General features: G+C 47.6%; 1 protein-coding gene across 1 annotated transcript in view; it reads left to right on the top strand.

Moving 5' to 3' along the window:
- Window positions 1-16,212, top strand: part of LOC308267903 (mitochondrial inner membrane m-AAA protease component AFG3L1) — a gene marked incomplete at both ends in the record, with an annotated part of 47,372 nt that extends 31,160 nt beyond the window's left edge. Inside the window, 8 exons of the mRNA XM_080702851.1 lie at window positions 429-582; window positions 3,934-4,041; window positions 6,633-6,758; window positions 13,330-13,440; window positions 14,760-14,875; window positions 15,371-15,571; window positions 15,646-15,840; window positions 15,994-16,212. Coding sequence (XP_080558977.1) covers window positions 429-582; window positions 3,934-4,041; window positions 6,633-6,758; window positions 13,330-13,440; window positions 14,760-14,875; window positions 15,371-15,571; window positions 15,646-15,840; window positions 15,994-16,212 — 1,230 coding nt within the window. The remainder of the gene's footprint in view (window positions 1-428; window positions 583-3,933; window positions 4,042-6,632; window positions 6,759-13,329; window positions 13,441-14,759; window positions 14,876-15,370; window positions 15,572-15,645; window positions 15,841-15,993) is intronic.
- Window positions 16,213-19,539: the final 3,327 nt, after the last annotated feature.

Here is a 19,539-nt window from a genome sequence, read left to right as displayed (position 1 = left end):
GATGGCCAGCTGCATAATGCAACAGGACATTTTGTTTTGTTTTGTTTTTTTCTTTTGTTTGGTACTGGGGATGGAACCTAGGGGCCTTCTGCCTCTGGGCTACACTCTCAGACCTATTTTATATTTTATTTGGAAACAAGGTCTCTTAAGCCAGCTGAGGCTGGCTTCGAACCTGCGAGATCCTCCTGTCTCAACCTTCCAAGGGCGGGGATTACAAGCGTGCGCCACCACGGCTGGCTAACAGGACATTTCTTGACTAGGAGTGGTCAACCTGTGTAGCTACAAGCTTTGTGTGGGTATACAAAGCTTTGTGGCTTTGTAGCTACAAGCTGGTGTGCCTCATGTGTGAGGTGCTGATGCACCTTACGGATGAGTGAGCTGTCTTGTCTGCAGGTAAGTAACCAAACACTCCGTCAATCCCATTGCAGGTTCGTGACATGTTTGCAATGGCCCGAAAAAATGCTCCTTGTATCTTATTCATTGATGAGATTGATGCCATTGGCAGGAAGCGTGGCCGTGGGCACCTCGGAGGTCAGAGCGAGCAGGAAAATACTCTGAACCAAATGCTTGTGGAGATGGATGGTGAGTGGACACCACAGCAGACCTTTGCTGTTAACACTGCCTGAGGTACTCTCGTTTCCACAGAGATGTTCCCTGGAAGAGAATCCTTGACTACTATTTTATTTTATTTTTTAAACTGGGGATGGAACTCAGGGGCTTTTTCCTCTGGGCTATACCCCTAGACCTATTTTATTTTATTTTTTATTTGGAAACAGGGTCTTACTAAGTTGCTGAGGCTGGCTTTGAACCTATGATCCTCCTGTCTCAGCTTTCTGAGTACTGAGATTACAAGCTTGCACTGCCATGCCCGGCTCTATTCTGTTTTTTTTTTTTTTTTTGTTTGTTTTTTTGTTTTTCCCCTCAGTACTAGGAATGGAACCTAGGGGCATTCTACCTCCAAACTACACCTCCAGCCCTATTTTTTTTTTTGGGGGGGGGTACTGGGGTTCCTGGAAGCCCTTCTACCTCCGGGCTACACTCCCAGACCTATTTTTACATTTTTATTTGGAAACAGGGTCTCCTAAGCCAGCGCACGTGGCTGGCTTCGAACCTGCGCGATCCTCCTGTCTCTGCCTCCCAAGTGTGGGGATTACAAGCATGTGCCACCACGCCCGGCTAGCCCTATTTTTAATTCATTATTTTTATTTATTTATTATTTATTTATTTATTTATTTTGTTTGTAGTACTGGGGATGGAACCCAGAGGCATTCTACCTCCAAGCTACACTCCCAGCCCTATAGCCCTATTTTCTTTTTTTTTGCGGGTCTGGGGATGGAACCCAGAGGAATCTGACCTCCGAGCTATACCCCCCTGCCCAATTTTTTATTGTTTATTTTGAATCAGGGTCTCACTGACTTGCGGAGGGCCTCACTAAGTAGCTAAGGCTGTCCGTGAACCGTGATCCTCCAGGCTCAGCCTCCCAAATGCTGGGATTATAAGCGTGTGCCACCACACCCAGCTGCCTATCTCTATTTTTTATTCTTTATTTTGAAATAGGGTCTCACTGAGTTGCAAAGGGCCTCACTAAGTAACTGAGGCTGGCTGCGAACCTAGATCCTCCTGTCTCAGCCTCCCAAATGCTGGCATTATAAGCGTGCACCACCTTTTTTTGTGTGTGTGTGCTACTGGGGCTCCTGGAAACCCTTGTACCTCTGGGATACACTCCCAGACCTATTTTATACTTTTTTATTTGGAAACAGGGTCTCGTGAGCCAGCATGGCTGGCTTCAAACCTGTGCGATCCTCCTGTCTCCGCCTCCCAAGTGCGGGGATTACAAGCAAGCACCACCATCACACCTGGCTTTTTTTTTTTTGATACAGGATCTCACTGTGTTGCAAAGGGCCTCACTAAGTAGCTGAGGCTGTCTGTGAACCGTGATCCTCCGATCTCAGCCTCTGGGATGCTGGGATTAAAAGTGTGCGCCACCACGCCCAGCTTATTTTGGTTTTAAGGAAGGCTGTTCTCAAGCAAACATTATGGAGAAGTGCAGTGTCAGGACAAGGCAGATGCACTCCCTTGACCTCCAGCAGGAAGGAAGTTAGCGGGGGTTAGGGTTAGGGTTAGAGTTACCAGCCTCTCTGGGGTGGTAGACCAGGTAGATGAGTGTCATTTCTCCTGATGGAGCACACTGGATGGAACAGCTATAGCCATGCTCCTGCTCTGAGCCTTTGTCCTGTTTCCCTCACAGAGTCATTCCAACTAGGATGTTCTTTCCTGGGCCACATCTAGACATTTATGCTAGTTGTTTGTTGTTATTCTGTGGTGCTGAGGATTGTACCCAGGGCTTCTACCACTGAGCTGCACCCCCAGCCCTTTTTTTTTTTTTTTTTTTTTTTTTTGGTGGTACTGGGGTTCCTGGAAGCCCTTCTACCTCCGGGCTACACTCCCAGACCTATTTTTACATTTTTTATTTGGAAACAGGGTCTCCTAAGCCAGCACGCGCGGCTGGCTTCGAACCTGCACGATCCTCCTGTCTCTGCCTCCCAAGCGCGGGGATTACAAGCGTGCGCCACCATGCCCAGCACCCCAGCCCTTTTTTTCTTTTATTTCAAGACAGGTTCTTACTAAGTTCTTCAGTCTGGCCTTAAACCTGTTACCCTCCTGCCTCATCTTCCACAGTAGCTGGAATTATAGGTGTGTACCACCATGCCTGGCTTATGCCACTTTTTGACTTTGGAAAAGCTTTCACTGGACCTTTGGCAGATTTTATCTTCACTTGGATCAGGGTCATGTTGGAGTCTCTAAGACCACCCCAGGCTTGGCGAGTTTCTAGGGGTCCCAGGGTCAGCCTGCAGTTGTACTAACAGTGGTGGTTCATCACAGTGAAAGGACATGAAGTGAATCCAGCCCAAGAAAGAAGGAAGATGTGTCAGGGGCAGTCCAGGGGAAACTGGCTGCATTTTCAGGATACTTTCCAATAACAGGCTGTACAGCATGTTGGAGTCGTGTTTACCAGGAGAGTTCCTGAGACACTTAGTTCTCCAGGATTTTCACTGGGTGCTAGTCATGGAGGTAACTCCTGCCTGATAGTAACCAAAATTCCAAATGTCTGGGAGGAGGGGAGATGTACTGCATAAACCATGTCGTTTGCACAGTTTGGGCACAAGAAGCAACTTTTCTTGTCAGGGAATGGTAGAAGTACTTACAGTCCCCAGATGCTAGCCATTGTTGACCTTATAGGCGGGCCTTCTGTGAATAGCAGTCAGGCCCGCTGTGTTCACACTTTTTTTCAGGCCAAAATCACTTCCAAAGTTTTTATTTTTTTATTTTTTTATTCAATGGTATTCAACAATAACTATAATTAGATTTTTACTGTCTTCTCTTCTGGAGGGCGTCTGACTGGAGAGAATACTGGAGGGGCCAGCGAGGGCATGGATGCCTCGCCGCCCTCCTCATGCCCTCACCCTTGATTGGCATCCCCATTCTTTGTGTAGCCCCTGGCCTAGCTTCATCTGCTTCCAAGCCCACAAGGACCATACGTGGAAGGCGACCTTGAGCACTACAGATAGTATCAGGGTGGCAGGAACCAGGATCGAATCGGAAGAAGAGTCCATGTACTGGGACTTATCTACAACCCTGCTACCAGGCTATGGGGTTCTCAGCTAATCTCCTGGTTCCTGTCAGTGGAGACACCCAGCTGATGCAGGAGGGAACAGTGAGAGCAGAGAGCCAGAGGTGAAGGGTCAGCAGGACAGGGCTCTGAGCCAGCGTGGGCCGGGGCAGCTGGGTGTGGCCTTGTGTCTGCCATGTGGCCTTGCTTTGGGCATAGAGGCAGCAGAAGGGAGGCAGGCTCGCATGGGGCCTTCCTTGGCATGGCGGGGAGATGTTGGTGCTAAATGGGGTCTTTATTGAGTTCACTTCTCTTGTGTCCAGGTTTCAACTCTGCCACCAATGTGGTAGTGCTGGCCGGCACTAACCGCCCTGACATCCTTGACCCAGCCCTGATGCGGCCTGGACGGTTTGATCGCCAGATTTACCTTGGTGAGTTCCTTAGATACTGGGGTTTGAGCCTCAGCACCTGGGGTTAAAAGTTTGGTTAGATAATTTTCTGTGTGTTTGGTGAGATTTTGATGAGATTCTGAAATAACTAACGCAAATTTTGAAGCTGGGCATGGTGGCACACGCTTATAATTCCAGAATTCTCGGGAAGCAGAGACCAGAGGATCACAGTTTTCAAACAGCTTTAGCTACTTAGTGATGCCCTTCGCAACTCAGTGAGACCCTATTTGGAAAATAAAAAGGCTAACTCTAAGAAAATCGAGTAATACAGTTAAAAGTGGGCAAATAAGCTTGAGTAGATATGTCTCAGAAGAAGAGATACAAATGGTCAAGTATATGAAAAAATTATCTGTATCATTAACCATGAGAAAAACAAAACAAATAAAAAACCAATCGAGATACCATCTCACCCCAATGAGGAGAGCTATTATCAGAACAAAACGAAACCAACAAATAAAAATAACAACTGCTTGTAAAGATATGGAGAAAAGGAACATATTCACTTTTGGTGAAGATATACATTGGCACAACCATTACGGAGGTCCCTTAGAGTACAAAAAGAAAAAAGAACCTTAAAAAACAAAAAAGAAAAAAAAAAAGAGAAGATTTACCATATGATCTAGCTATCCCACTTCTGGAGATACAAAGCGGGTGACAGCAGACTACCAAAGAAATACCTACACTCCTGTTTTTTTTTTATTTGTTTACTTATTTTGTGGTACTGGGGTTCCTGGAAGCCCTTCTACCTCTGGGCTACACTCCCAGACCTATTTTTACATTTTTATTTGGAAACAGGGTCTCCTAAGCCAGCGTGCACAGCTGGCTTTGAACCTGCGCGATCCTCCTGTCTCTGCCTCCCAAGCGCGGGGATTACAAGGGTGCGCCACCATGCCTGGCTCACTCCTATGTAAATTATCGTGGCAGTATTAGCAATTGCTCAGATACAGATTCAGCCTCGGGCTCATCAACAGGTGAATGGATAAATGAAACATAGCAGATGCACATAAGAGGATCATGTAACCATAATAAAGTCCTGTCATTTATAGCAAATGTATAGAACGGGAGACCGTGTTCATTGAAATCATCCATACACAGAAAATCAAGCATTGCATGTTCTCTCTCATATGTGGAAACTTGAATGAGTTCACCTGGAAGTAGACTAGTGATTACTAGTAGAAGAGTTAGTAGTTCTCGGGAAGGGTGTTTGTATAGGATGAGGTGGAAAGATAATGATTGGATTTGATCACTGCAGGTTTCACGCGTGTATAAAGATGTCATGCTGAACTCTGTTAAAATGGAGAATTAGTATGTGATAAATAAATAAATTTTAAAAGGAATATTGATGGACAATTTATTTAAAAAAAAAAAGAAAGAAAAAGGCTAAGCTGGGCCGTGTGTGGTGGTGCATTCTTGTAATCCCAGCATTTGGGAGGTGGACAGCCTCATCTACTTAATGAGGCCCTCTGCAATTTAGTGAGACCCTGTTTCAAAATAAAGAATAAGAAATAGGGCAGGAGGTGTAGCTTGAAGGTCAAATGTGCCTGGGTTCCATCCCCAGACTTGCAAAAAAAAAAAAAGGCTAAGCCGGGCGTGGTCATTCATGCTTATAATCCCAGATGAGACTGGCAAGGACAGCCTCAGCTACTTAGTGAGATTCTTTGCAACTCAGTAAGACCCTGTTTCAAAATAAAGAACAAAAAATAGGGCTGGGGATGCAACTCATAGGTAGAATCCCTGGGTTCCATCCCCATTACCACAAAATAAATAAATAAATAAATAAATAAATAAATAAATAAATAAAAAGAAAAAAGGCTAAAATATAGGTCTGGGGGTATAGCTCAGAGGTACAATATCCCTGGGTTCCATTCTCAGTATCGAAAAAAAAAAATTTTTTTTTAATGTAGAGGCACATGACTATCTTCTGGCAGTTCACTTTTTGGTAATAACAGATAGGATTGAGCCTATCAGAATGTTGCTGCATAGCTGGGCGTGGTGGCGCACGCTTGAGACCTGGAGGATTGCGGTTTGCAGACAGCCTCAGCTACTTAGTGAGGCCCTCTGCAACTCAGTGAGACCTGGTTTCAAAATAAAAGAATAAAAAAAAAAAAATAGGGCAGGGGGTGTAGCTTGGAGGTCAGATGCCTCTGAGTTCCATCCCCAGAACCGCAAAAAAAAAAAAAAAAAAAAAAAGAACGTCGCTGCATTGCACACCGGCAGTTGTGATAGAGCAGATTTGTATTCTTCACTTTGTTTTTGTACTGCATTACAGAACTAGCCGGGCATAGTGGTGCATGCTTGTTAATTCCAGTACTTGGGAAGCCAGACAGGAGGATTACAGGTTCAAAGCCAGATTCAGCAATTAATAAAATCCTATTTGAAACTAAAAAATAAAATAGGACTGGGTGTATAGCTTAGAGGTAGAATACTCCTGGGTTCAATCTCCAGCACCAAAGAAAAGGAAACAACTATGGCAAGGACTTCTGCTGGCTGTCCTTGCAATTGTGCGAAGTGGCCATGGGAGCCCTGCTGTGAAGGCCCAGAGTACAGAGCTTTTGTATCTCTTTGTTTCCTAGGCCCTCCTGACATCAAAGGCCGATCTTCCATCTTCAAGGTCCACCTGCGCCCACTCAAGTTGGATGTAAGCCTCAGTGAGGACGCCCTGGCGAGAAAGCTGGCAGCTCTCACTCCAGGCTTCACAGGTGAGTGCGGCTGGCTGGGCCGCGCATCCTGCAGGAGCCAGGCATGCTCCTTTCTTTGTAATTGGCACTTGGCCTCTGTGCCTGGCCATTTTGTCCTGGCAAGTGCTCACCTAGGTCTGTAGAACTTTGAACCTGTTTAGACATTTAAGAGGCATCAGAGATCTCAGCCACAAAGCCTTTTTGTACCCATTTGAGTTTCTGTTTTAATTCTGATCTAAGTCTTTACTGCAGAGACCAAAATAGCATCTGAGGAAGATCCGCAGAAGTGACACTTTGGTCTTGTGCTTGAGCTTACAGTTAGGATGAGGCCTTTGCTTTTCTCTCTTCTTTCTAATTAAAACCCAAGCTCTTGTGCTAAGGTCCTTGCTTCCTTACCAGATTGGTCTCAATTCCAAGTGGGTGGGGACCTCTCTCAGGGGCCTCCTGTCCTACTTACCCCTCTCACACAGCGCTTTGCAGGCTCAGTGCCTGGTGATTATTGGAGCAAGATTCTCTCAGGACCTCTGACCCACAGCCATCTGCTTCTCCCACCTCTCACACGTTTGGCCATGGAGCTCATCCCCTTAGTTTCTTCCCAGCACTGGGGTCAGGCACATTAATACACAGGCGTGCACATTTGTCTGTAGCATGGTGGTGAATAATGAGTTCTTGTCAACCTAGCCCATGTAGGGTCTTGTTGGTCTTATGCCCAGAATTGCTTTCTGCTCCCTGTTTTCTCTACTTAATGACTTCAGGTATCCACTTTCATGCCTAGTTAAGAAACTAGAATGAATCACCCAGACTTTGGTTTTCCTTTCCCTCCAGCTGAGATTTTCACTGGGAGGACTCAGCACTGCTCCAGAACTCTTTTTGGCTCTGTCCTTTGTGGACCTGAGAAAGCTGCTTCATCAAAATACCTTTTGTTGGCCGGGCATGGTGGCGCACGCTTGTAATCCCAGCATTTGGGAGGCTGAGACAGGAGGATCGCGGTTTGCAGCCAGCCTCAGCTACTTAGTGAGGCCCTTTGCAACTCAGTGAGACCCTGTTTCCAAATAAAGAATAAAAAATAAGGTTGAGGGTGCAGCTTGGATGTAGAATGCCCCTTGGTTCCATCTCCAGTACTGCAAAAAGAAAAAAAAGAAAAAAAAAAAAAGCCAAACTTTTGTCAGCTGGGTGTTGTGGCACATGCTTGTAATCCCAGCATTTGGGAGGCTTAGACATGAGGATCATGGTTCGTGGACAGCCTGAGCTACTTAGTGAGGCCCTTTGCAACTCAGTGAGATATTATTTCAAAATAAAGAATTAAAAATAGGGCTGGGGGTATAGATCATAGGTAAAATGCCCCCTGGGTTCCATCCCTAGTATGGCAAAACAAAAACAAACCTTTGTCCTTAGCTCATCTTGTGAGTTCTGCTGTACCTAGGGGGAGTGGCATACAGCCTCTGCAAACATCAAGATTGAGGACAGAAAGCTGTGTCCCTCTCCTATGATACATTGGACATAAAGAATTCCCACAGTAAAAGAACTGTAGGCAGATTTCCAAAGCCATAGAAAGCATCACCAATCCTGGAGGTCCAGATATCCTCCTGCCCTTGAGACCCTCTTCTCTCCATGTGCACTATTGCCCCCATCTCCGGGGATGGAGGGAAGCCAGCGATTATGGAGAGTCTCCCTAAGTTGCTGAGGCTGATCTCAAACGTGCAATCTATTGCAGCCTCTCAAGTACTGGTAATTACAGATGTAAGCCACCATCCCTGCCTCTACTCATTTTTACAGTATATAATTTTTTTTTTTTTTTTTTTGTGGTGGAACCCAGGGGCATTCTACCTCTGAGCTATACCCCCAACCCTATTTTTTAGTCTTTTTATTTTTTTAATTATTTATTTATTTTGGTGGTACTTGGGTTCCTGGAAGCCCTTCTACCTCTGGGCTACACTCCCAGACCTATTTTACATTTTTATTTGGAAACTGGGTCTCTTAAGCCAGCATGGCTGGCTTCGAACCTGTGCAATCCTCCTGTCTTGGTCTCCCAAGTACGGGGATTACAAGCATGCGCCACCATGCCCGGCTCTTTTTATTTTTTTGAAATAGGGTCTCACTGAGTTGTGAAGGGCCTCACTAAGTAGCTGAGGCTGTCCGTGAACCACTATGCTCTGGTCTCAGCCTCTTGAATAAAAATTTTTTTTGGTACTGTGTATTGAATCCAGGGCATTCTACCTCTGAGCTGCACCCTAACCCTATTTTTTATTCTTTCTTTTCTTTTCTTTTCTTTTTCTTTTCTTTTCTGTTTTCTTTTTTTCTTTTTTGCGGTACTGGGGATGGAACACAGGGGCATTCTACTTCTGAGTGATACTCCTAGCCCTAGTTTTTATTCTTTAGTTTGAAACAGGGTCTCGCTGAGTTGTAAGGGCCTCACTGAGTAGCTGAGGCTGGCTGTGAACCTGCGATCCTCCTGTCTCAGCCTCCCAAATGCTGGGATTACAAGCATGTGCCACCAAGCCTGGCTTTATTCTTTACATTTGAAACAGGATATCAGAGAGTTGTGAAGGTCCTTGCTAAGTAGCTGAGGCTGGCCACGAACCTGTGATCCTCCTGTCTCAGGCTCCCAAGTACTGGGATTACAAGCATGCGCCACCACACCAGGCTATAGTATGTCAGTTAAAATTAAGGAAGCTGGTGCAGTGGAGCTTTCCTGTAATCCTAGTACTGGGAGGACTGAGACAGGATTGCAGGTTCTGGGCTAGCCTCAGCAACTTAATGAGACCCTGTTTCAAAATAAAAAATAAAATAAGACTAGATTTATAGCTTGGAGGTAGAATATCCTTGGGCTCAATCCCCATTACCCAGTACCAAAAATTAAAAAAAAGAAAAAGAAAAAGAAAAAAATAGGGTTGGGGCTATAACTACCTCAGAGGTATAATGCCCCTGGGTTCAATCCCAGTACTTCACATGCACACAGAAAAAATCTGAAGCTGAAAAGCACTCTAAATGAAATGGAAAATCCACTATAGGGGTTCCACAGCAGATTTGAGCAGACAGAAGAGGAAGAGAACCAGAAGCTGGGGTTGATAGCACACGCTTATAATACCAGTACTTGAGAGGCTGAGATAGGAGGATCCAAGGTTCATAGCCAGTCTTAGCTATTTAGGCACTCCATGATTTTTTCAAAATAAAGAATTAAAAATAGGGCTTAAGGGCATAGCTTGGAGGTAGAATGCCCCTGGGTTCAATCTCCAGTACCACACAGAAAAAAGCAAGACAAAAAATTCCCAAACTGAAGTCAGGCGTGGCGGCACATGCTTGTAATCCCAGTACTTGGGAGACTGAGACAAGAGGATCACAGGTTTGCAGCTGGCTTCAGCAACTTAATGAGGCTCTCTGCAACTTAGAACCTGTTTCAAAAATAAAGAATAAAATAGGGCTGGGGGCATAGCTTAGAGGTAAAATTCCCCTGGGTTCCATTCCTAGTATCACACACATACACACACGTGCACACACACATACCTGAAACTGGATAAAGCACATGAACATAGACAGCCGAGAAACTCAGTGAACTCAAAAGTAGAAATAAACCCCAAAGTGATCCACGTCGTAATCCACCTGTTAAAAGACAAACATACGAGCAAGAGAGAAGGGACACATAATGTATAAACAATCTCAGTGAGATAAGCAACCAGTTTCTCTTCAGAAACTATGATAGACAAAAGGCACTGACAGCATGTACAGAATGCTGAAGGAGGAAACTGTCTATGTGTGGAAAAACCGTCAGGAGTGAAAGAGAAGCCGGGTCTGGTACACGCCTGTACTCCCAGGACTTGGGAGGCTGAGACAGGAGGACCAAAGATTTCATCAAGGCCAGCCTCATTAACTTAGCAACACCTCAGAGAGACCCCGTGTTTCAAAATAAAAATAAAATAGGACTGGGGTTGGGGCTCAGGTTGAATGCCGCAAGGTTCTATCTCCAGTATCATATAGTAATAATCAGGTAATCGATGAGAGTAACATGCAGAGAGAGGGAAAGAGATATATAGGAGTTGAGTGTTTATATTCTTTTCTTTTTTTTTTTTTTTCGGTACTGGGGATGGAACCCAGGAGGCTTTGTACCTTCGAGCTACACCCCCAGCTCTGTTTCTTAGTCCTATTTATTTATTTATTTATTTATTTATTTATTTATTTATTTTGGGTCTGGAGATAGAACCCAGGGGCACTCGACCTCCGAGCTACACCCCCTGCCCTATTTTTTTTTTAATTATTTATTTTGAAACAGGGTCTCACTGAGTTGCAGAGGGCCTCACTAAGTAGCTGAGGCTGTCTGCAAACCGTGATCCTCCAGGCTCAGCCTCCCAAATGCTGGGATTGCAAGTGTGTGGCATCACGCCTGGCTGAGTGTATTCTTATTGAAGCCAAAAGTATAAGTTGAAATGAAACTGCAAGGGGCCCAAATAGGCCCGACGAGAGAGCAAGATTGAAAGACTCACTTCCTTGTATCAGAGTTACCAAGGTATGATAAAAAGAAGTTTGGTCCTAGTACAAGGATAGACATAGACCAATGGGATGGAGTTGAAAATTTAGATGGAAACCTACCTATACGTGACAAGGGTGCCAGGACCATTGAATAGAGAAAGAACTGTCTCTTCAACAGTGGTGGTGGTGCAAATGGACCTCCACATGCACAAGAATAAGTTGGACCCTTACCTCACATCATATATAAAAATTATCTCAAAATGAATAAAGACCTACATTTAGGAGTTAAACCATGGAGTCAGTATTTGTGGCATGGGATTGGCAGTGATTTCTTAAGTATATGGCCAAAGCACAAGCAACAGATGGAACAATAAAAAACTCTGATAAATAATAAATCTTTCTGGGTTCAATCCCTAGCACCACAAAAAAAGTAAAACAGTAACCCACAGCATGAAAATCATATATTTATAAGGGTCCAGTATACAGAATGTATAGAGAACTTTTATAGCTCAGCAACAGAAACAGTTTTAAAATGGTCAGAGAACTTGAATATACGTTCCTGTAAAGAATGACCAAGAAGCACATGAAAAAAATGCCCAACATATTGGACACATTGGTCACTAGGGAAATGCAAATCAAAACCACAGTGAGATCCAGCCGCCAGGATGGTTGCAGTCACAAAGCAGACAAAAGCCATAGTTGTCGCCGGGCGTGGTGGCTCACACTTGTAATCCCTGTACTTGGGAGGCTGAGACAGGAGGATCGCACAGGTTCGAAACCAGCCTCAACTACTTAGTGAGGCTCTCAGTAACTTAGTGAGACCCTGTTTCCAAATAAAAATATAAAATAGGTCTGGGAATATAGCCCAGAGGTAGAAGGCCTCTGGGTTCCACCCCTAGCACCACCAAAAAAGCCATAGTTGTCAAGGATGTGAGGAAACAACCCTCATATGTTGTTAGTGGGAATGTAGGATGATGTAGCCATTGTAGAAATCAGTTTGGTAGTACTTCCAGAAATAAAACATAGGGTTATTGTATTACCCAACAGTTCTACTCCTAGATGTGTACCCAAGAGAATTAAAAATGTTTGTTCAGCCTGGCCTGGTAGCACATTCCTGTAATCTCAGTACTCAAGAGGCTGAGGCAGGAAGATTCAAAGTCTGGGTACAATCTGAGCAACTTAGCGAGATCCTGTTTAAAAATAAAAAGGGTTGGGGATGTATCTCGGTGATAGAACATTTGCCTAGCATGTGCCCAGTCTTGGGTTCAGTCCCCAGTACTGCACCACACACACACACACACAAATGCACACAGATTTGTACATGCATGTTTATAGTATCATTATTTGTAATGCCCCAAAAGTGGAACCACCCCAGATGTCCACTAGTGGATAAATGAATAAAAAACTTGTGGCATACCGAAGAACAAGGAATGAAATACTAATGCACACTGCAACATGATGAGCCCATAAAATATGTGTGATGGAAGAAGCCAGGTACAAGAAGGCCATATCTGCTGTGATTCCATGCATATGAAACTCCCAGGTCACCCAGACCCCGAGATGAGGCAGGTCAGGGGTGCCTCTGTGGTAATGGGCGAAGAGTAGACCTGCACAGGCTGTCTCAGATTCAGTGGAATGTGTCCAGTAACTAAACTAGATTGTGGGATCAGTGTACAACTTGGTAAGTAAATTCAGTGATATTTACACTTAAGAGCCAGGCATGGTGTTGCACACTTGTAATACTTGGGAGGCTGAGACAGGAGGATCACAGGTTCATGCCCAGCAACTTGTAAGGCCCTCTTTAACCTAGTAAGACCCTGTTTCAAAATAAAGAATTAATAGGGCTGGGAGTGGCGCTTAGAGGTAGGATATCCTTGGTTCTATCCCTGGTACCACAATAAAATAAAATGTACATTTATGGATGTGAATTATTTCTCAATAAAGTGTGTGACCAAAATATTAGGCCAGAAATAATGGTGAGTGATGGAGGTAATTCCCATTACCTTCAGTTCTCTGCTGAAGTTCAACCTGGGCCTCTCTGCTAGAGATTTTCCTTTAATAGAACCAACCCAGGTTACACTCCAGCCATTGGGAGTGTTGATGGTTGCCTGTTTTTCCTTCCTGTTAGGTGCTGATATTTCTAATGTGTGCAACGAAGCTGCACTGATTGCAGCCCGCCACCTGAGTCCTTTTGTTCAGGAGAAACACTTTGAGCAAGCCATTGAGAGGGTCATCGGAGGTGAGCCCTGCAGCCCACAGAGAGGGATAGGCATCGTGCTCCATTCCTGGAAGGATCTCCCTTTGCCCTCCAGCTGCACATTTGCATATGGAAATGTGAACAGGTTTTCAAACCAAAATTTGGGACTGTGAATCTCCCAGCAGCTTTTGTGTTTTCGTGGGAGTTATGTATAGGCCATCTGAGGGCTTGAGGAAACAGATGAGAGCCAGGCTTGCAAGTGTCCCTGGAGTAGGGGGCAGGGGTGAATGAACAGCACACCTTGGGAAAAGCCTGTGAGTGTCAGGGACTGCCCAGGGGTGCTCTTCCCCAGCCTCCCTGGGACAGCAATGTTAAGGGATGAATGTTAATGTGTTTTCTTTAGCTTGGGGGAGTTACCTTGGTCTCCCAACCTCCTGAAGCTCAAGGTAGCTCAGGACCATGCAGCTTCCGGGAGATGCTGGGTGCCACACTGGCAGGTCTGGCTCTCCCTGGTGCTGCTGCTGTTGATGGAGGTGGTGGCAGCCTTCCTTACGATCCAGTCCCATACAGAGCCAGAGCTGCCTAGGCAGGAGGTTGTCCTTGAGCTTCATCTTTGAGATATATATATATATATATCTCATAATATGTATATTATGTATATACAATACTAAATAGCTCAAAGCAAAAACCAGAACTTCTTGAGAACCATCCTGGGGGCTCTTGTGAGCTGATTACCCATGCAGCAGTTGGTTGGAGCAGCTCAGCACATGCTGTTGCCTCTGTTCTGTAACTGCTTTAAGCTGTGCTGTTAGGACATGGGAATTGTCCTCTATGTCCTGCCATGCTTGGGTATCTTATTCCTCACAGCTGTCCTGCTACTGGCTCATAGTTGCCTGTGTGTGTGTGTGTGTGTGTGTGTGTGTGTGTGTGTGTGTGTGTGTGTAACTGGGGATTGAACTCGGGCATTCTACCTCCAAGCTACACCCCCAACCCTATTATTTATTCTTTATTTTGAAACAGTCTAAGTTGCATAGGGCCTCACTAAGTAGCTGAGGCTGGCTATGAACCCGATCCTACTGTCTCAGCCTCCCAAGTCCTAGGATTACAAGGGTGCCCACTTCTCATAGCTGCCTTCTAAACCAGCGTGTGGCTGGGGTGTGTGAGTGGAGCATGTGCAGAGGGTGGGTGGGATGCCCCTGGAGCTGGGAGACAGGCTTCACTGCATAGTTGGAGCAGTGTGGAGCTGGGGCTCAGGCCTTTCTGCTGTTGGTGGGGGAATCCCAGGCAGTTGGCCTCTGGAGGAGGAGTGGGCATCAGTATTCTTCCTTTGCCTCTCACTTGCCTGGGAATGTGATTTGTAGGCCTTGAGAAGAAGACTCAGGTTCTGCAGCCCAGTGAAAAGACAACTGTGGCCTACCATGAGGCCGGGCATGCGGTGGTGGGCTGGTTCTTGGAGCATGCGGACCCCTTGCTGAAGGTCGGTTTCTTGTGCTGAATGCGTTTACCTGTGGGGCCTGAGCAGCCTCCAGCCTGGGTGTTACCTGCCCATGTGGCTGTTTAGCTGCTGGCCCACATAGGCACAGCACACTCAAGGGTGTGGACTTTTACTTTCTAAGGAATATAATACACTATTGTCACACTTGTGTTGAGTCCATGTGGGGCCTCAGCCACTGGCTTCATACAGAAGCTCCCATCTTTGCCCCAAAGCTTGGCTATGACTATGTCAGAGGAGCCATGTGATCGGCTCCTCCAGAGCCTTTGTGGGCAGTCGGGACACATGGCTTCCACAGTAACCTCTCGAGTTGAGGCTCCAGGGTGGGTGTACTTCTCAGTAACCTTCTAACCCTGATTAGAAGTCAGGGTTCTCCTACTCTTATAAGGGGGATCAGGGTCAGGGGTGATGGGTTTGGGGCAGCACCTGGGGGTCGACAGTCTTCGGGGACTGACAAGGCTCCCGGTTCCTGTCTTGCAGGTGTCCATCATCCCTCGGGGTAAGGGGCTGGGCTATGCCCAGTATCTTCCCCGAGAACAGTACCTCTACACACGGGAGCAGCTCTTCGACCGAATGTGCATGATGCTAGGGGGCAGGGTGGCTGAGCAGCTGTTCTTTGGGCAGATCACCACAGGGGCTCAGGATGATCTAAGGAAGGTCACCCAGAGCGCCTATGCCCAGGTAAAAAGAGCAGGTACCCTGGTGATGGCTCTCAGTGGCCATACTGGGCACTGCTTACCCTCAGCTCTTTGCAGATCGTGCAGTTTGGGATGAGTGAGAAGCTGGGCCAGGTGTCCTTCGACTTCCCTCAGCAGGGCGAGGCCCTAGTGGAGAAGCCATACAGCGAGGCAACTGCCCAGCTTATTGACGAGGAGGTTCGGAGCCTCATCAGTGCTGCCTATGACCGGACCCTGGAGCTGTTGACACGGTGCCGGGAGCAGGTGGAAAGGGTGAGTGGGGTCGACAGGGTCCAGGTTGTGGTTCAGTATTAGGCTGTGCCTGTCCATGTGGATCTGATCAGGTTTGGGGCTGGCCTGTGGCAGGGCCTGGGAGTGACAGGACAGGCCCCTCATCGCAGCCTGACAGGTGGGCTGTCATTCCAGGTAGGAAAGCGGCTCCTGGAGAAAGAAGTGCTGGAGAAGGCTGACATGGTGGAGCTGTTGGGCCCTCGGCCCTTTGCGGAGAAGTCCACCTACGAGGAGTTTGTGGAGGGCACCGGCAGCCTAGAGGAGGACACCTCTCTTCCTGAAGGGCTGAAGGACTGGAACCGGGGACGGGAGGAGGGGGGCACTGAGCTGCGCTTGCAGGAGAGTCCCGCATAGACAGTGTGCAGTTGCCTGTGACCACCAAGGCGGGGCCTTGGGCAGCTGCTGCAACCCAGGCCTTTGCAGAGCATCTGCCAGATGAGAACAAATTAAAATAGGTGGTAACCACAATCTGATGTTTTAGATAAGGGTGCTCATAACCCACAGAGAAGGGAGTGGGTGTTGGTAGCAGCCATCCAGGGGTAGGGACACAGGGGTTTTCTGAATGCCTGGACCCCATTTCTGGTGTCATAAGGGGCATGGGAGACACCTCGGCTCCACATGTGGTCCATGTGGAGCCGAGGTGTCCACTCAAGGCTCTAGATCCTCTGGCCTCCCTTCAGGACTTGATGTGGAGACAAGACAAGACACCAGTTTCCTCATGAGCCTGCTTCATGGAGAAGCTTTAGAATGGGTTGTCGTAAAATTGTTCCCAGGTCACTGGGCATGTGGTACATGCTTGTAATTCCAGCATTTGGGAGGCTGAGACCGGAGAATCACGGTTCATGTACAACCTCAGCTAGCCCTCCACAACTTAATGAGACCCTGTTTCAAAATAAAGAATAAAAAAATAGGGCAGAGGGTGTAGCTCGGAGGTCGAATGCTCCTGGGTCCCATCCGCAGCCCCGCAAAAAAAAAAAAAAAAAAAAAAAAAATTGCTCCGAGGAGGAGTCTTGGCCCAGCACAGTGCCTTCAAGGTCTGGTGAGGCAGCATTGAGGACAATGTAAACCAGTCATCAAGGGACAGCAGGGTTTGTACAGTCACCCTGGTCCTTAGGGAGGAAGCGCAGCACCACCCCTGGTGTGGGCTGAAGAGAGCAAGGCAGAACCGTGGGGTCAAACTGGGCTCTGCAGCAGTGCTGCCTGAGCTCGGGCACACTGGGCCTCCTTAGCACAGCTAGCCCCTGGTCGTGGGCTAAGCAGGCTTTACTTGGCCAAGGAGTATGCAAATTCACTTCTTTTCCCAGTAAATCTCCTTTTCTCCAAACCCCTTTCATTGGAATCATGGCAAGGGAAGGTCAGGGCTGAGCCACTCTGGCCTGCACTCAATCCCAGAGGTAGAGTCTGCAGAGCCCTGCCTGCCTGGCATCTCCAAGACATCTCCTCTGGCTCTGGGTTAGCCCCCCTCCTGTTGGGCTCTTCTGTAAAGAGGTCAGTTCTGGGTTGTGAGCTCTAAGCCTTTTCAGTGCCTTAGGCTGAAGGAGCCACCCTTCTCTTGCTGGGCCTGGAGTGTAGTAAGGACCCCATGCCGCTGGAGCTGGACCTGGGACTAAGTGCCCCAAACGCCTCCCCTGGACATGCTGGCTTTACAAGTCCTGGAGCTGGGGTTATCCGCTGTGTCAGCTATCCACTCCCTTTGGGACAGCTTGTGACCCTGGGAGATGCCCCTTTTCTCAGCCTGACTGCCACAGGCCATCCTGGGTGCCCACCCAGGAGGAGGGTGAGGACCCACTCACTGTTTCACATGCCAGTGTACCCACAGCTTCTCTCTGGGGCCTGGGCAAAGACCAGACGCTGGGACTTTGCAGTACATTTTCCAAATGATTTGTTACATTTGCTTTAGGGCCACAAAGATAGAATTCCCAATTGGAGACAAGTACTTTCAACTTTTGTTGGGTTTTTTTTGTTTGTTTTTTGCGGGTCTGGGGATGGAACCCAGGGGCATTCGACCTCTGAGCAACACCCCCTGTCCTGTTTTTTATTTTTTATTTTGAAACCGGGTCTCACTAAGTTATGGAAGGACTCACTAGATAGCTGAGGCTGTCCGCAAACCTCGATCCTCCGGTCTCCGCCTACCGAATGCTGGGATTACAAGTGTGCGCCACCACGCCTGGCTAACTTTTGTTGTTTTTAAAATGTAGATTGTTGAATTTTTTACATCTCCAGGGCTCTGCCTGTATCATGTCCACTAATTCCAGATTTGCTGAGCTACCTGGGCTGATGGGTGTGGGCATGCACCTTGGGCCCCAGAAGGCCCCTGTGACATAGCATCTGTAGCAGGGCCTCTAGGACCAAGGTTGTCCCCAGGTGGTGTGAGGGGCTGGCCGTGGCAGTGGCTGACCCAGCAGTTGGTGCCCACCGGCACCCCTGGGAGATCTGGCATTCTGAGATGCCCACTGGCCAGTCACCTCCTGTGCCTCCCGGGTCCTCAGTGCATTCTCCACCCTTCTCGTCTTGTTTGGTCCAGTTGTGCCCCTATCCCGCCTCATGTCTTGTGCTAGCATAGCGTCTCACCAACAGAACAGACACTGCTTTCCTGTCCTTAGTGTGACTGGGGTCACCTCAGCAGCCTGCCAAGGGTGGCTCCATGGCAACGCATGCTGAGACATTGAGCCTGGTGAGTGCTGCTCCTGCCAGCAGACACCATGCTGTGTAGGCTGGCTAGCAGGCCAGTGAGTCTGCAGGAGGTGGGGCCTGTACCCTGCTTCCTTGGTCAGAACTGGGAGTAGCTGAGGGTGCAGGGCCTGCCTAGACCCAAACCTTCTCCTGAGTGGAGGGAAGATGGAATGGGGGTTAAGGGCATGCCAGAAGCCACACACCCTTCCCAGAAAATGCATACCACGATCGACTGGAGTCGTTTCTGGGTCCATGCCTTAGAAGAAATGGCTGAGTATTCTGTTAGGGAGGATCCAGGCCCTTCCCGTGTGCCCTGCTGGAAAGCACTGTGCTGAGGAAGGACACCAGTTGCTGCCAAGCAGAAGGGTCAGACTGGCTGGCTTGTTTGCCTCCTTTCACAGGTAGTTTGAGTGGGCAGTCTGGGCCACTGGCTGTGACTCTGAGAAGGCATGGTGGGGAGCACCTGCCTCTGCCTCATCCAGTTTTGTGGGCTAGTGTGGGGCAGGAGGTTTGTTTTTTGTGTGTGGTACTGGGGTGGAACCCAGGAGCTTTTCTACCTCTGGGCTATACTCCCAGACCTATTTTATGTTTTATTTGGAAACAGGGTCTCACTAAGTTGCTGAGAGCCTCACTAAGTAGCTGAGGCTGGCTTTGAACCTGTGCGATCCTCCTGTCTCAGCCTCCCAAGCGCAGGGATTACAAGCGTGCGCCACCACACCCGGCTTAAGTTTTGTTTTTAATGATTCCTTTTGTTGTATTATTTAAGAAATGGAAGCCCAGGTACTTGTCCCTAAAATACAAACCCAAGTAAACACAGCCTGGAGCCCAGTACAACAGAGCTCTTTGGCTACAGTGCCCTCACTGCAGCAAGTCTGGCATGTGCCCTAGTGTCAGCTAGAAGGGAAGAGACCACCTGTGGATGGTGGCGAAGCTTCAGTCCCACTCTAAGTTGCTTCAGGGAAGTGTCAGCAGAGGGGTGGGTAGATAGAAGGGAGCCCTTGGGACTGG

This window comes from Muscardinus avellanarius, assembly GCF_963383645.1.
Source record: "Muscardinus avellanarius genome assembly, chromosome: 10".
NCBI classification, from domain to species: domain Eukaryota; kingdom Metazoa; phylum Chordata; class Mammalia; order Rodentia; family Gliridae; genus Muscardinus; species Muscardinus avellanarius.
Note: the sequence above shows the minus strand (reverse complement) of the source record. Positions and strands in the feature narration are given on the sequence as shown.